Source organism: Bubalus kerabau, chromosome X, assembly GCF_029407905.1.
Source record: "Bubalus kerabau isolate K-KA32 ecotype Philippines breed swamp buffalo chromosome X, PCC_UOA_SB_1v2, whole genome shotgun sequence".
In the NCBI taxonomy this organism is placed as follows: domain Eukaryota; kingdom Metazoa; phylum Chordata; class Mammalia; order Artiodactyla; family Bovidae; genus Bubalus; species Bubalus kerabau.
The window spans coordinates 80,997,700-81,015,365 of NC_073647.1; the positions used below are offsets into that span (position 1 = coordinate 80,997,700).

The 17,666-nt window shown below is 34.4% G+C and overlaps 2 protein-coding genes across 5 annotated transcripts in view; one reads left to right on the plus strand and one right to left on the minus strand.

Moving 5' to 3' along the window:
* POF1B (POF1B actin binding protein) overlaps nucleotides 1-5,586 on the plus strand; it is a 106,349-nt gene extending 100,763 nt beyond the window's left edge. The window contains exons 15-16 of the mRNA XM_055564121.1: nucleotides 1,869-1,983; nucleotides 3,703-5,586. Of these exons, the coding sequence (XP_055420096.1) occupies nucleotides 1,869-1,983; nucleotides 3,703-3,708 (121 nt within the window). The 3' untranslated portion in view covers nucleotides 3,709-5,586. The remainder of the gene's footprint in view (nucleotides 1-1,868; nucleotides 1,984-3,702) is intronic.
* Nucleotides 5,587-9,642: 4,056 nt separating this feature from the next.
* Nucleotides 9,643-17,666, minus strand: part of ZNF711 (zinc finger protein 711) — a 28,557-nt gene continuing 20,533 nt past the window's right edge. For all 4 annotated transcript variants that reach the window (XM_055564397.1, XM_055564400.1, XM_055564396.1 and 1 more), the window contains 3 exons: nucleotides 14,576-14,623; nucleotides 12,863-13,006; nucleotides 9,643-12,296 (listed from right to left, as the gene is read on the minus strand). In XM_055564397.1, the coding sequence (XP_055420372.1) occupies nucleotides 11,119-12,296; nucleotides 12,863-13,006; nucleotides 14,576-14,623 (1,370 nt within the window). In that variant the 3' untranslated portion in view covers nucleotides 9,643-11,118. The remainder of the gene's footprint in view (nucleotides 12,297-12,862; nucleotides 13,007-14,575; nucleotides 14,624-17,666) is intronic.

Consider the following 17,666-nt stretch of genomic DNA (forward strand, 5'->3'; position numbering starts at 1 on the left):
TTTTATGGTAGTATACTTCCATTTTCCCATGATCTTTTTGCTATTTCTTTATCTATATTTACTTTTACATATATTTTAAACCTTCATATACAGTATTATATTGCTCTAAATAGTAAAATTATTTTTAAAATATTAAAACACAAAAAACAATGTTTTAAATTTACTCACATATGTATCATTTCTAGTGCTGTTCATTCTTTTGCTTAGATTCAAAATTACCATCTGATAATCATTTTCCATACTTCCTTTAATATTTCTCACCATACTGTTCTGCTGGTGAAGACTTTTCTTGGCTTTTTATGTCTGAAAACAATTGTAATTTTGCCTTTATTATCCAAAGTTATTTTTGCTGTGTGTAGAATAGTAACTGGTACTTCCAGTACTTTAAAGCTGTCATTCCACTGTCTTCTGACTTTCATTATGTCTAATATGAAGTTTGATGTTAATTTTATGATTATTTCTCTTAGTAATGCTTTTTTTTCTGTTTATGAGATACTTTATCACTGGTTTTCAGCAATTTGATAATGATGTGCCTCTATGTGTTTTTCTTCATCATTATTTTTCTTGTTCTTCATTGAGCTTCTTGGATCTCTGTTTAGTTTCTATCAAATTTGGAAAGAATTATATCATTATTTCTTCAACTATTTTTTTCTCCTGCTAATCCTATAATCCAGGATATATAATCCTATATCCTGTAATCCTTCAATTATGCATATATGAAGGCACCTGATATTTTACATGGCTAACTCATACTCTGTATATCTTTTTCAGTCTTTTTTTCTCTTGTGTTTGATTTTGGTTAATTTGTCCTGATGTCTTCAAATTTAGTAGTATTTTCTTCTGCAGTGCCTAATCTGTTGTTGATCCCACACAACATTAATTTCATCTTTATAAATCTGATGTAGATCATCGTATTCTCAATCTTTCTCACTGTGTTCATGCTTTCCTCCAACTTACTGATTATACACTTTATATATTTCTTTATATTTCTAGTAGATGAAACCTTGCTTATTTGTCATTTCTTGGTTTGTTTCTACTAATTCACTTTTTTCTTCATCATTATTCATATATTCCTGCCTCATTCCATACCTACTGATTTCGTGTTGAATGCCATATATTTTGATTTTACATATTTGAGTTCTGGATATTTTTTATAACACTAAGAATTTAGGAGGTTTGTTCTGAGATGAGGTTAGGTTATTTGGAAACAGTGTAATAATTTCAAGTTTTGTTTTTAAACTCTTAGAACAACTTGCAGTCTAGGACCAGGTCATCCCACTACTAAGGCAGTAGTAGTGTTTTGTAGTATTTGCCTGATGCCCTCAAGTATTAGGAAGTCTTTTCACTCTGGTTACTGGAACACAGACTGGAGTTCCCTTCACCAAGTGAACTCTAGGAATTTTAAGACTGTTCCTTTTCAGTGGTTCTTACCCCAGCCTCAGTAGCTTTTTCACATGCCTATACTGATCAGTACTGACCCAAAGACTTGTAGGGGAATTATCTACAGATCCCTTCACCTCTCTCCAACTGTATAGCTCTCTCCTGTCTGGTATTCTGTTCTACAAATTCTCACTCCAGGCAGTGTGGTAGGCACTTGTAGGGCTCATGCCATTTGTTTCCCTTCTTTGGGATCACTGTCTTGTGCTGCCAGTGGTCCATCATTGCCAGAAGCAGAAATACTTCCCTCTTATTCTCTTGAAAATAATAGTAGTAAATCTGTGTACACTAAGAGGAGATTTTCTTTTTAGAAAAAGTTAAAAGTCATTCAGAGCCAAATTAAATAAGGAAAGTCAAAGTAGGAATGACTAAAAAGTAATGAAATTATTTTCTCGTCCAGCCTGTAAACTAACTTTTGTTTTTCTATATAGGTACAGGACACAGTATCCAATCCTAGGCCTCTTGTATGATGACTATGAATATATACCGCCAGGTAGTGATACACAAACTATTGTGATTGAGAAAACAGAAGACAAATGGACTTGTGTAAGTTCATGGGACATTTCTAGAGTATATAATTAGGGAGAAAAAATCCTAAGGCCATTGCATTTGGTTAGCAGAGTTTCTCAGCCTCAGCACTATTAATATTTGGGGCTGGATAATTTGATGTGGGTGACTGCCCTGCACATTGTAGGACATTGTAAAACTATATAGAATCTGATTTTTAACACTATGATAATGACAGCCTTTTTCTTATGTTAAAATCTTAAGTACTGAAAGCAGGTAAGACTAATCTATGGTTTTAAAAGTCAGGAAGTGGTTGGTTTTCTTTGAGGGTTGGCACCCAATTGGAAGGAAACATAAGGAGGACTGCTGCTGCTAAGTCACTTCAGTCGTGTCCGACTCTGTGCGACCCCACAGACGGCAGCCCACCAGGCTCCGCCATCCCTGGGATTCTCCAGGCAAGAACACTGGAGTGGGTTGCCATTTCCTTCTCCAATGCATGAAAGGGAAAAGTGAAAGTAAAGTCGCTCAGTCGTGTCCGACTCTGCGACCCCATGGACTGCAGCCCACCAGGCTCCTCTGTCCATGGGATTTTCCAGGCGAGTACTGGAGTGGGTGGCCATTGCCTTCTCCAATAAGGAGGACTACTGGGGTAATAATAATATGCTCTTTCTTGATCTGACTAATGGTTGCATATATGTGTTGGGTTTAGGAAAATTCATTTAGTTGTACACCTATGTGTGTACTACTTCTAAGTTTATTATATTTCAATAAAAGTCTTAAAATGCCTAAGTATATCATGATGAGCAACAGATAAATATATGTCAATCAACTATTCTGCAGAACCTTTTGAGGAAAATTTTAAATGTAGATTTATAGTTAATAAAATACTGCAGGTGTATAATTAATAAATTACTGCAGATATAATTAATAAAATTAAACATCTGTTAACTCACTTTGAACAATTATCTTTTGGTTGAACAAGCTCAAATATTTGAATAAACTAAAAAAAATTCAAAAAGCTATTAACTCTGAAGCCCTTCTCTAACTACGGTCAAATCATTAATCATGTACATATGATTATCTATCATCAGTGGAAGCAACCAACATTCAGTAACCCTAAAATAAAAATAATTTGAACTTTGAAATATATTTTAATATACTGTATTTCTTAGGTCATTAATTATTGAGAATTACTTATTACTATTATTCCCCAGAGGTGGCATAAATGTGCTGCTGCTGCTAAGTCGCGTCAGTCGTGTCTGACTCTGTGCGACCCCATAGACAGCAGGGCACCAGGCTCCCCTGTCCCTGGGATGTGAGGACCTGCCAAATAAAGGTCTACAGAATAATAGTAGTTACATTTCCCTTCATTAATAGCATATGGCAATGAACATCAAATTTGATATTTGAAGGTACTAGATATTATTAGCAAGTTCAAAATATATTTAAGTTCACAGATGATAGATGTGTATTTATCAACAGAGACTTTTGGATATATTTAACCTCTAAATATGAGACCAAGGAGTAAATCTACTTAAATCTTCCTCCTCTGTGCTTAAAGTCATTTGAAAACTATACCTTGACTAAAGTCAGATAAACCATTGTGTCATTGACTATACATATAAAAAAGTGCCAAACAGTGCCATGTATTTCCTTTGGTATTATTCATATCAATGTACATAGTTTTTATAACTTTATTCATATAATTATAATGTCTTAATTATAAGCCAGTTCTAAATTATTTTTTTTCTTTTCTAGCCATGAATGAATCTCCAGCTCAAAGGAAATTTTTTGTGTCTTCATTAGTACTTTATTTTTTCATAACAAAAGCCAATCAATATTTTAAGCCATGCTATAACCCTGCAAGTCTAATGGAATTAATTAGTTATACAGATGACAGTTTCTTCAGCCATTTATAAGGCCTGAATCCTTTCTATCACATTTTTGTATTCAATATAGCAACATACTAATTTTTAAAACTCAATTACAAACTGCAGGACTATATCCACTCTTTTTCAATAGGGTGCTTCCTAGACAGAGTTAATTTTTTGGGGGTAGAGATTTTACAAGTTATCTCACTAGAAGTTTTCCTAGGATATTAGAATGCAGTTTAGCTGAAGGAGTAAATACTATTTTTTAATGACAACAACAAAAAGCAATATTATTGAATTAAAAAAAGTTTAGTGCATGGTATATACAGAATATATTTGCTTTTCTCATATTAACCCTTGTGATTAAAATAGATAATTTATTACATGTACAAAGGAGTTACATTTATACTTCTTTGAGATAAAACTAAATCAAAGGTGGTGGTTAATTTCATTTATTAGGGAAGTGGGATATTTTAAAAAATACCTAAGTCTACTAGATTGTACATTATGGTATTATGGGTCTAAGTACTCGTCAGGGGCTTGGCAAATCTGTCTTTTGAAGCATATCATCCCCAAATGAGCACACCCACTTTCTTAAAAACAAATAACACTATATTGCAGTAGAGAGTGGAAGGAAGGTGGTCTTTTTTTAAAAATAGTGGTAGATAAAACAACATTGAAATACTGTGTAAAAGTGAAACACTTGATATCTGTATTCTACTTGGGAGAAAGAGATCTTATCATAAAATATTTAATGTACTTTGAAGTTGGTTGATTAACTGGGTTCTAATGATCTTATAAAGTGAACTAAAGTATTTTCTAAATATATTAGTAGATATGAATGAACTTTTAAAATTTCAACCCCTTTGGTTAAAGTTAAGAATTAGCAAAAATTAAAATGTTTGTATTTGACCAAGTATAGATTCAGGTAACAAATAAATTTGGATTTATACGTGAATGAGGTTTTGCACTGAAAAGTCTTTGCATATATCTATATATAATTCTGTCATTCTTTATAATTATATTCTAATAATTATCCATTATACTAAGAAACTGTTAAGATAGGAACATATGAGGAACTATACTGAATCAAACCACAAATGAAGAGAAAAATGTTTTTAATATTTATATAAATATCCAAGTTAGTCTTGATATGAAGCAAAAAGCCTTATTTTCCTAATACTCTGACTAAAATGTTAAGCTCTGTAATATGGGTTGGTACAATTCTAATCTTATTAGTGTTTTGTAACAGAATGAGCTATATAGTCCTTACCTTTATTCCCTTAGTATAGGAACAATGGAAATTTCTCCTCTGCTAACTACTCATATATGTAACTGTAACAAAATTATGCCTTATCATCTCCCCATTATACATTATGTAAGTGTAAGTTTTTAGTAGCCTGATAGAAAAGTGCTACAATAACTTTTAAAATTAGAATAAATGTGATTTTCCTAAACTACTCATATAAAAGTAACAGTGCCCAAAATTTGGGCTCACTTGATCCATGCATAGTGAGAGAATGGGGGGTTATAACAAGGTGATTATTATACTTAACAAAGTTATATGTATGTATTTCTTTTCTAATTTTTGATTAAGTTCAATAGAAACATGTGATTGTTTTCCTAAGTTTCACACAGCTTATCTCTGAAAACTGCAGATATTGTCAGGTGAGGAATGCCTGTTTATCTAAATTCTGTTCCAGCATATTTTACTTTAGATGTTGAATAAAATGGGAGACTGTGCAATGACATGCAAAGTTAATTTAAATGTATAAATAAAATATGTATCTAAAAAAAAATATGTATCTATATTGTTTTTGTGGAAGTCCTAGTAGGAAACATGCAGTATGGATGTTTAGCTTACCTGTACATTTCAGTCAGAAAGTTACTATTCACATGAATGTTTATGTTAGGCTAACAAGCACCACAATAGAAAACTCTGATGTAGATTACTAGAGACAACACTTTAACATAGTTGGACCTCTCAATGATGCAGTTTTCTGTTTAAAATGAGAAATTTCTTCGCTTACGAACCTAGTCCTCTAAATTTCGTAATTCAGTAAGTTCATAACTAGATGCCATAAAACATTCTTCCTATTTTTGTAAAGGTGCTTTAACTGTAATACTTTGTCTACAGAAACAGTACAAAAGGAACAAAATAAAGCTCAAAAAATTGCATGCTACCACTCAAGTTAGATCACTTTAACAAAAAGTCATTCTCACTTCTTTCTCATTATTATAATCCACAAAGATAACATTGTGCAGGCATAGTACCCATGAAAGTAAATAATAAGCTGTGAAAAAGACTTCCCTGCAAGGTCTCTCCCCCACAAGACACCATTACTAAATTTATTGGATTTCCACAGTACTTTTTTGTCCAGTAAAAAAATGCAAAAGTACTTTTTTATCCATCTTAGGATAAATAAAATATATTTAAAAAAATAAATAACAGAATAAACCACATCTGTATTATAAAACCATTAATCTTTAGTGACAAAACAAGACATACCACTTTAAGCCTACAGAAGAACACTGGAATAGTAATATGACATAATTACATGATAGCCAGGCAGTCTTGGTAGTCTTGGATCAGTCTCTTGTATATGAAATATTAAGTCCCGGGTCTTTATGTTTGGCTTCCTTCCCATTTTTTTTGTTATTAAAGTTTATGTTCCAGACATTCTTTATGTCAAGGGATAGACTTTATAACATATTACTTTAATAGCTGGTTTGCTAACACAATCAGTATTGAATACTCCTTCCCTAAGTGTGCCAAAATATAATAAATCAGACCAATTTCTTAAAATGGGACAATATATAAGCTTTTTGAAGTAGTTTCCTAAAGGGGTCTAATGTGCCGGCTATGTTATGATGGGTAGGCTGGGATCTAGACTGGGTGGCTGGGAGTTACATTATGGGTTAAATAGTTCCAATACTGCCAGTTGGTCCAAATTTTAAAATGGAGGTTTCCCTTTGGAATAGTTACTTGGGTAATGCTCAAAGAGAGAGGCCTAGCAACTGGAACAAATCAGGTGAAAACATTTTTGAGATACCTAGTCCTAGAGCCTTGACCCTACAAAATCTAGAAGTTCTTCTATAGGGCCTCTAGATTGCTAATAACAATAGGCAGTTCCTATCTAAGAGGTTCCAAGGTTCTAAGAGAACTTTGTTAACCAGTATCAAATTTACAAGCTAATTCTTTTGGTAAGACAGGGTGGAATTATCTTGTGATATTCTAGGGTTCTCATCTAGTTCTGCATTTTCTCTAAATGAAATCTTATGAGTCCTAAAAGTTTTATTTGATATAATTCCAGTTCTAGCCAGTTCTCACAATAAAGGAAACTAGAAAGAACTGGCCAAGAAGATTGTTTAGTTCCCCTGCCTTCATGTGAGATGTCTTCTTTTTCTGGAAGTAAGCATATTTAAGAACTGTGTGATATCTTCCTTCAAAAATTCTTAAAACTATGCCTGGGATTTACTTCAAAATAAGCCAGTAAGACAATAGGGAATAAAAATAAACCAATGAGGTATAGGTGAGTTAAAGCAGGAGTAAGGAAAACTAAAAAATCAATCAAAATTGACCATGTAAGTAATGATTGCTTAAGTTGGGTAATGCCTATGGCTATAAAGGGGTTCATTATATTGTATGTGGTCGAAAGTTTTCTGCAATACAAGTTATGTCATAGATATCTTAAAGGGAAGGTCACGGTTCAAACTGCTGGTTTTCCTGTATGAGACATTAATTGAATTTGAGAGCTCTACCTGAATCAGATCAGATCAGTCGCTCAGTTGTGTCCAACTCTTTGCAACCCCATGAATCGCAGCACGCCAGGCCTCCCTGTCCATCACCAACTCCTGGAGTTCACTCAGACTCATGTCCATCGAGTCAGTGATGCCATCCAGCCATCTCATCCTCTGTCGTCCCCTTCTCCTCCTGCCCTCAATCCCTCCCAGCATTAGTCTTTTTCCAATGAGTCAACTCTTCGCATAAGCTACCTGAATAATTCTTAATATTTTCCTCTCTATCATGGTATAGGCCACTTGGAAGTGACAATCAGACAAATCCATTTCCATGTAATGACCCTGAACTGTTCTAGAAGAGTGCCTATTCTTTTAGTAATTCCAAAATGATTCCTCCTTCTTGTGAAGGTACTTTGACTTACTTTTTTTTTTTTTTGGTCATATAAAATAGGCCTGTCCGGGTAAAATCTGCATTTTTAAAGGCAATCTTTTGTTTGTAACATGGGCTGAATTCTTTTTTTTTTTTTAATTTTATTTTTAAACTTTACATAATTGTATTAGTTTTGCCAAATATCAAAATGAATCCGCCACAGGTATACATGTGTTCCCCATCCTGAACCCTCCTCCCTCCTCCCTCCCCATTCCATCCCTCTGGGTCGTCCCAGTGCACCAGCCCCAAGCATCCAGTATCGTGCATCGAACCTGGACTGGCAACTCGTTTCATACACGATATTTTACAAGTTTCAATGCCATTCTCCCAAATCTTCCCACCCTCTCCCTCTCTCACAGAGTCCATAAGACGGTTCTATACATCAGTGTCTCTTTTGCTGTCTCGTACACAGGGTTATTGTTACCATCTTTCTAAATTCCATATATATGCATTAGTATACTGTATTGGTGTTTTTCTTTCTGGCTTACTTCACTCTATAATAGGCTCCAGTTTCAATTCTTATCTGTTCTATCTTGGCTGAGGTTTTCTAGATCCAGTTAATAAAGAGAATCTATTTGCTTTTCTTCAGCCCCACTGTAGCCATGAATGAGTGGAATAACCTCTTCACATGGCTCCCTGCTTCCCTTGGCTCCTCTACAATACATTCTTTGCACAGCCTCCAAAATGATTTTCAAAATGTAAATCACATCACTCCTTTCCTTAAACCTCTCCAATGACTTCTTATTTCAAATTCTCACAGGTCTCATCAATTATCAGTTCCTTTCACCATGATGCAGCCAAAGCTTGTACCATCTCAGGTTGTCTGTATTTGCATGTATGTTTCTCTGCCTTGAATGCTCTTGCACAAGATCTTCACATCACTGGTTTTTTCTTGGCACTCAAGTCTCAGCTCAAATGCCAAGTCCTCAGTATGGATTTCCTTATTATACTCACTCGTAGTTGTTTAAGCAAAGCTGCCAAATTGTACCAGAATTACACTGGGGGCTTTGTCTAACACCTCACTATTTCTATGGTGGTTAACACATTGGCAGCTTGATAGAAATGCACAATAGTAGACCCCAGCCCACACCTATAGAATTAGAATATGTATTTTAACACTATCCCTAGACAAACTCTATAAACATTAAAGTTTAAAGCATTGGTCTAACATGTAATGGCTTTTTCTCTTAGTGATCATTAAAGAATAATTAACCCAACTGACAAAGAGTCTTAAGCAACAGTGCTATATATCTAGGTACGTGAATTCTACTGAACATTGACTACTGTGTTCATTTGCAGAATTTTTCCCAAAGCCTTGATTTAATGAAGTATATAGGCCTATGGTAAACATAATTAGATTCATTTTTCAGGATCATGTTACTTAAGCAGGCCAAGAATTTTTAGTTTTCCCTATAATACTAAGTCTCAAGTCTTAAGATGAGCAACTTTAAAGCATTCCATCGTGGTTTTAACAAAAAAATTTGAGGAATAATCATGCTATAGCCATCATAACTTTAAATTCCTAGCTCATGTTGTTAATGCACAAAATTGTATAAAACATTAAATTGCAGACAAAAAATGCCTAAGAACAATTTCAAGTAAAAAGTCTTTTAAGAATGGACATTATAACACAACTTTAAATAAACTCATAAAGCCTTTAAGTGCAATAAATGCTTTTTATTGTATGCTCATTTCAATGAGTAACATTTAGAAATAATAATCCCACATTAACAGTGACAATCTTATCTTACAGCGTGTACATCATTTACAACCACATGACACACAACTTTAGATTTTCCAAATTTAATATTCTGAATTAAGAAAGATAAAAAATTTATTCTCAAGGAACTGATTCTTACCTGGTGCAAAAACAGAAAGGTGAACATTATTTAAAACACAAAGCCACAATATAGCATGAAGTAAAATTACATTTTAATTATGCTGAACAGCTGAGTGTAAACATGAAGCAACTAAAACTTAAAAGTACACATCATATGCATTACATTTATGAACAGGATTTTCATTAAATTTCCCTAAACCAGCTTTTTATATTAAGCGCCATGTTGATTTGCAGCATGCTAACATAAAGTGTTGTTGAAAGGATGCATATTTTATACACTGTAAACTGAATATCCACCTCTAAGCTCTATTGGCAGCATAGTTTTTTGTTAAATACTGCATAAATACTGCCTCACATTGAAAATGTATGTTAATAATATGGTATATAGATTTTAAAAATCAAAATTTTCAATAATGGCATAAAATTGCACCTTTAAACATTAGAGCAAGTAAGACTGGAATAATCATACTTGCTATGACTGTCCTAAAAAAACTAAATATTTAAGAAAACTGTGTTCTCTCAATTTAATCTTAGTATCATTAAGAAATATAGTGCTAGCTTTGTTTGCAACATTACTGTTGCATGCATTTTAGAAAGCCACATTTGACTCAAATATACTTTTGTCATATATACCATACTGAATATCAATCAACTTGAACATCAGAAAAAAGGGGAACTTTAATATTTAGACTTCAGTACAGATGCTGTATTTTAAACATCCTATCCTGTAATAAAACCTTAGTAGCTCTGAAATCCTTCTAAATAGTATTGAATTAATCTAACCTGTTTTCCAGTGAAATTTCTTTCAATGAATACACAAAACTTTTGCCATTTCTGGAATTCAATTTCCAGGTACCATATAAAGATTCAGTGACTAAGTGACTGATGGATGATTGCATTTTATTTTTCCACCCCATTTATAAAACTGCATAAAAGTGAGGCTTGTTTGCCTTAATTAGATATGATCTTTGCAGAAAGATTTGTCTCTTGTATGATCAGCCAAATAAAGTGGTTGTCTTTGCTCTTCCCCTCGGTAGTTGAATTATGTTTATACCATTAAATAGACAATAAGGTTTTCTGCAACCATTCTATGGTGCTCCTTAAATTCTTTTAAGTAATTTCAAAGGGCTGAGATCCCCTCTCAATTCAAATACTTTAAGATCTTTAATAAAAAGAATGTAAATTTATAATTTAATATCAAGCTATGTAACCAGGTGAAACAGTTTGTGAAATTATCTTCCCATGTAGCATGTCATAGTTTCTAAATAGCTTCTTTCTTTATATTGATCTTATTATATAAGAGCCTCCTTGTGGTGCCTCATAATATGCTGATTTTTTTCTGATGGTCGTCGGAATCCCTTCTTGCAGAATTCACACCTGTGTGGATAGTCTTTTGTATGTATTGATATCACATGTCGTTTAAAGCCAGATGCATCTGTGGTGCTGTATTCACAATACTCACATTGGTAAATCTTCCTTCCACTGTGAGTCTTCATATGCTTTTTGAGCTCATTTTGTTGTCTGAACCCTCTTTTGCACCTTTTACACTTCAATGACTGATCCTTAGTATGAACTGAAAGGATATGACCACTAAGAATAAATGGATCTGATGTTTTAAAGTCACAGTGCCTACACTGATGAATCTTCCTACCCTTATGGATATCACTATGCTTTTTGAGCTCAGAAGGGCGATGGAAACCTTTATCACAGACCTCACATTTGTGAGGAAAATCCTTAGTGTGGACAGATATAATGTGCCGCTTAAGGTCACTTGAGTTGGTGCTCTTATGGTCACAATGAGGACACTGGTGTGTCTTATGTCCTTGAAACAAATCCAGATGGCGTTGAAGTTCTCTCTCATCACCAAATGCTTGGGGGCAATGCTCACATTTATATGGTAAATTGTTACCATGCTTAGACTTAATGTGAGTTTTCAAATTTGATTGATCTGCACACCTGAAGATACAATACTGACACTGATATGGCTTCTCACCAGTATGGGTTCTCATATGTTTCTTGAGTTCAGAAGGATGTCGAAAGCCCTTCCCACACTCAACACAAACATGAGGAAAATTCTTGCTGTGAACAGCCAGTAAATGTCGGTTTAACAGTCCTTGTTCCGCAGTTTCATAGTCACAGTATTTGCACTTGTGCATCTTCGGCTCCTTGTCTCTTAATATAAGTTTATTTGAACTCAGTGGACTTGCTTCTCTGTATCTTCGTGTGTATTCTGTAAATTCATGGGTTTTGTCAACTTTGTTTATAAGCTTATGGCTTTCTAAATGGTTATGGAAACTCACTTTCTTGTTAGTTGTAAAGTCACAATCTGTACACTGATATTTTTTTCTCATCAAATGATCAGGATGATTCTTCATGTGTCTTTTCAAGAATCCTCGGGATTTAAACTTTTTTGTGCAAATATGGCAAGGATACACTGTCAGGGGTTGTCCATCAGGGCCTATTATAACAGCTATATTAAAAAAAAAAAATGGAAGTTGTAACATTTGGCCAGACTGTTTTAAAAGGGTTTTACAACAAATGCAGCAAAATTAGCTGACATTCACAATGTGAGAACTATACTAGTGGAATAAAACCCTGTAAGACAAGATGTTGATTAAAAGCAATTTATAATAAAGTAAAGCTCCAGGAGTTAGTGATGGACAGAGAAGCCTGGTGTGCTGCAGTCCATGGTGTCGCAAAGTCAGACGTGACTGAGCGAATGAACTGAGCACACTAAAATATAACAAGCAGCACTCTACTATAGACCATTCATCTGCCAAAATGCTATATCACATGCACTTTGTAACAACCTGAAAATTCTCTTTTAAAAAACATCATCTGGGTAAAAAGCAAACAAGCACAGTTAAGTAACAGTAAAACATTTTTTAAAAAACCCATAGACTTAGATCAAACACAAGTATATGAAAGTAGGACTAACTACACTACAAACAACTGACTTATATTCTCAGGTTACAAAAAATACTACTGCATTTCAAGTAATTATAATATTCGTAAAGCAATGTATTAGTATTTTACCTGTTTGCCACTGCCTCGTTTCTCCCCTTCTCCTCTTCTTGGTTTTTTGTTTAAGTACTTTATTTGTATTAATGCTATCACAAATTTGAAGGTATTGTGCTGCTGTACTACTTCTGTTTTCTAATGTTGAGTCTAAAGTATTTCCTGAAAAAAAATCAATACACCATTAAACTATATATATTTATACTCTTTCCATTTTGATTAGATGAATTACTAGAGAAAACTTGGCATTCAGTTGCCACTGAAGTGCTAAATTTCATAAAGTACACTCATCTCTCAAGTGAATATGCAAAAATATGATACCGTATGAAATTAAAATATCCAGTTTATTCATCCTAAAGGAAAAAACTGATCAGGTAAATGAAACGTAAGAAACTGAATTTTATGACCATGAACAAAATCTTGACATCAGCTCAATTTTCTCACCAATGAAGGCTGATGAAATTAAAGAGATTTAGCAAAGAATTAATTTATACATGTCAGATAACCAATACAATCATGGTAACTGTGTAATACATGACAAACAACAACTTCTTGTATTTATGCTTCAAAATGGTTTACTTAATGCTAAAAGTAGTAAGATTGATTTTTTAAGAGTTAAGATAAATGTGACAGGCAATTTACCAAAATTTCAATGGAATCAATGTATACAAAATACTTAATATCAGTTCTCACAATCTCTTGTGTTATGCAATTTAGTTTAAAAACGTAGCCCAAGAAACTGTTTAGCTTAAATGCTATGATATGTATGTCTCTCATTAATTCACCTGAAATCTATATTTAAATTTAGAGAGTGAAAAACCTCCTAAGGTTAGAAACAAGATAGTCAGATACTTTATTCTCCCTGTGTAAGAAAATAAAAAGAATTATCAAGCATGGAATAAAAAACACTATATGAAGTATATTAAAACTAAAAAATACTTAAGCTGACACATGAGTTTTATGTAACATCTATATAAATCTACTGGCTGCACAGAAATTAAGAAAATAGTTCCATCCCAAGGAGAACATTAACAAGTGGTTGATATCATGGACAATTTTTACTTTCATGTCAGAAAAATTTCTATTTTATAATTTTTTCCATAGTAACCTTTTATGGCCCATGAAGTAAGTGGCCTGACATTTGTACCTTGAAAAAGAAATTTTTTTTTTTACTTTTTGGCCACATCATGTTGCATGTGGGAACTCAGTTCGCCAGTCAGGGATCAAACCTGCACCCCTGCAGTGGACACATGGAGTCTTAACCAGTGCACCTCAAGGGAAATCCTGAGGTAAATCTAAAATGAACTGCATTCACAGAATAACACACATTATGTCTCTAAATAAAATTCCTTAAAGAAATAAACTCTTTTTTTTTAATTTTATTTTATTTTTAAACCTGAAACACTGTATTAGTTTTGCCAAACATCAAAACGAATCCACCACAGGTATACATGTGCTCCCCATCCTGAACCCTCCTCCCTCCTCCCTCCCCACACCATCCCTCTGGGTCGTCCCAGTGCACCAGCCCCAAGCATCCAGTATCGTGCATTGAACCTGGACTGGCAACTCGTTTCATACATGATATTACACATGTTTCAATGCCATTCTCCGATATGACTAGGCAAATAAGAGTCTAATGGGTCTGTACACACAAACTAATAACTCTTTATCTACCAAGTAGTATACAAAACCAGCTACTTAACTTACATCTCACATATAATGCTCTCTCACCTGATGACTGACAATCTTCATACCTTCGAGAAACTCTTCTTTCATCTCCTTAAAAAAAAAAGAAAAATTAAAAACTGAGTATAACAATTATCAATGGATCACATCTACAAAATCTTATATCAATCACCATTCCTTGGATTAAACTTTTTGTTGTTGAGGTCTTCCACTCCCATAGATTAGATAATTTCACACACTGAAAGTAAGGGCTGCTTTGAGCATTCTTGGAACTACTAACTTACAGGAAAACCTTACTTTCTATATAAAACCTGAGTAGACATTCTATGAGGCCATCATCACCCTGATACCAAAACCAGACAAAGATACCACAAAAAAAAAAAAGAAAATTACAGGCCAGTCACTGATGATGGGCTTCCCTGGTAGCTCAGCTGGTAAAAAATCCACCTGCAATGCAGGAGACCCCAGTCTGATTCCTGGGCTGGGAACATCCCCTGGAGAAGGGATAGGCTACCCACTCCAGTGTTCTTGGGCTTCCCTGGTGGCTTAGATGGTAAAGAATCTTCCTGCAATGTGGGAGACCTCAGTTCAATCCCTGGGTAGGGAAGATGCCCTGGAAGAGGGCATGGCAACATACTCCAGTATTCTTGCCTGGAGAATCCCCATGGCAGAGGAGCCTGGTGGGTACAATCCAAGGGTTTGCAAAGAGTCAGACACAACTGAGTGACTAAGCATGTCACTGATGAACATAGATGCAAAAATCCTCAACAAAATTCTAACAATCAGAATCCAAAAACATTTTAAAAGGATCATACATCACGATCAAGTGGGCTTGATCCCAGGGATGCAAGGATTCTTCAATATACCCAAATTAATGTGATATATATTATTAATAAATTGAAAGATAAAATCATATAATCATCTCTCAATAGATACAGAGAAAGCTTTTCACAAAAATCATCACCCATTTATGATAAAAACCCTCTAGAAAGTAGGTAAAGAAGGATCACACCTCAACATGATAAAGGCCATACATGACAAACCCACAGCAAATATTAATCTCAGCGGTGAAAAACTGAAAGCATTTCCTCTAAGACCAGGAACAAGACAAGGGTGCCTACTCTTGCCACTATTATTCAACATAGTTTTGGACGACCTAGCCACAGCAACCAGAGAAGAAAAAGAAATAAAAGGAATCTAGATTGGAAAAGAAGTAAAACTCTCACTGCTTGCTGATGACATGATATTATACATAGAAAACCCTAAAGATGTCACCAGAAAATACTAGAATTAACCAATGAATATAATAAAGTTGCAGGATATAAAATACACAAAAATCCCTTGTATTCCTATGTACTAATAATGAAAAATCAGGAGAAATTAATGAAACAAGCCCATTCACCACTACAACAAAAAGAATAAAATACTTAGAAATAGATCTGCCTAAAGAGACAAAAGACCTGTATGCAGAAAACTATTAATCGAAGATGACACAAACAGATGGAGAGATACAATGTGAAAATGATTATATTACCCTAAGTAATCTACAGATTCAATGTAATCCCTATCAAACTACCAATATATTTTTCACAAAACCAGAACAAACAATTTCACAATTTGCATGGAAGCACAAAAGACCCCAAATAGCCAAAGCAATATTGAAAAAGAAAAACAGCTGGAGGAATCAACCTTCCTGACTTCAGACTATACTACAAACCTACAGTCATCAAGATAGTATGGTACTGGCACAAAAACAGAAATATAGACCAATGGAACAAGATAGAAAGTCCAGAGATAAACCCATGCACGTATGGGCACCTTGTCTTTGACAAAGGAGGCAAGAATATTCAATGGAGAAAGGATAGTGTCTTTAATAAGTGGTGCTGGGAAAACCGGACAGCTACTTGGAATGAAACTACAATATTTCCTAACACCACACACAAAAATAAACTCAAAACGGATTAAAGACTTAAAAGGTAAGGCAAGAAACTATAAAACTCTTAGAGGAAAACATAGCAAGTACACTCTCGAATATAAATCACAGCAAGATCCTCTGTGATCTACCTCCAAGAGTAATGGAAATAAAAACAAAAATAAACAAATGGGACCTAATTAAACTTAAAAGCTCTTGCACCACAAATAAAACAATAAACAAGATGAAAAGACAACCCTCAGAATAAGAGAAAATAATTTTAAATGAAACAACTGACAAAGGATTAATCTCCAAAGTGTATAAACAGCACATATAGCTCAATACTAGAAAAATGATCAATCAAAAAATGGGCAGAAGATCTAAACAGACACTTCTCCAAAGAAGACATATAGATGGCCAACAAACACATGAAAAGATGTTCAGCATCACTATTATAGAAATTCAAATCAAAACTACAGTAAGTGTATCACCTCACACCAGTCAGAGTGGGCATCATCAAAAAATCCACAAACAAATGCTGGAGAGGATGTGGGGAAAAGGGAACTCTCTTGCACTGTTGGTGGGAATGTAAGCTGATACAGCCACTATGGAGAACAGTATGGAGATTCCTTTAAAAACTAGGAATAAAACTATCATGTGACCCAGCAATCCCACAGTTCAGAAAGACACAAGTACCCTCAATGTTTGCAACAGCAGTATTTACAATAGCTAGGACATGGAAGCAACCTAGATGCCCATCGACAGATGAATCGATAAAGAAGATGTGGTACATATATACAATGGAATATCACTCAGCCTTAAAAAGAAATGAATTTGAGTCACTTCTAGTGAGGTGGATGAACCTAGAGCCTGTTACACAGAGTGAAGTAAGTCAGAAAGAGAAAAATAAATACAGTATATTCATACATATATATGGAATCTAGAAAAATGGTATTGATAAACCTATTAACAGGGAAGGAATGGAGACACGGACTAGAAAATGAACTTGTGGACACAGTGGGAGAAGGAAAGAGTGGGATGAACAGAGAAAGTAGCCTCGACATATATATACTGCCATGTGTAAAAGAGATAGCTGGTGAGAAGTTGCTATATAACACAGGGAACCAACCCTGGTACTCTGTGATTACCTAGAGGAGTGGGGTCGGGGGATGGGAGGGAGAAGAGGGAGGTGATATATGTATAATTATGACTGATTTGCTTTGT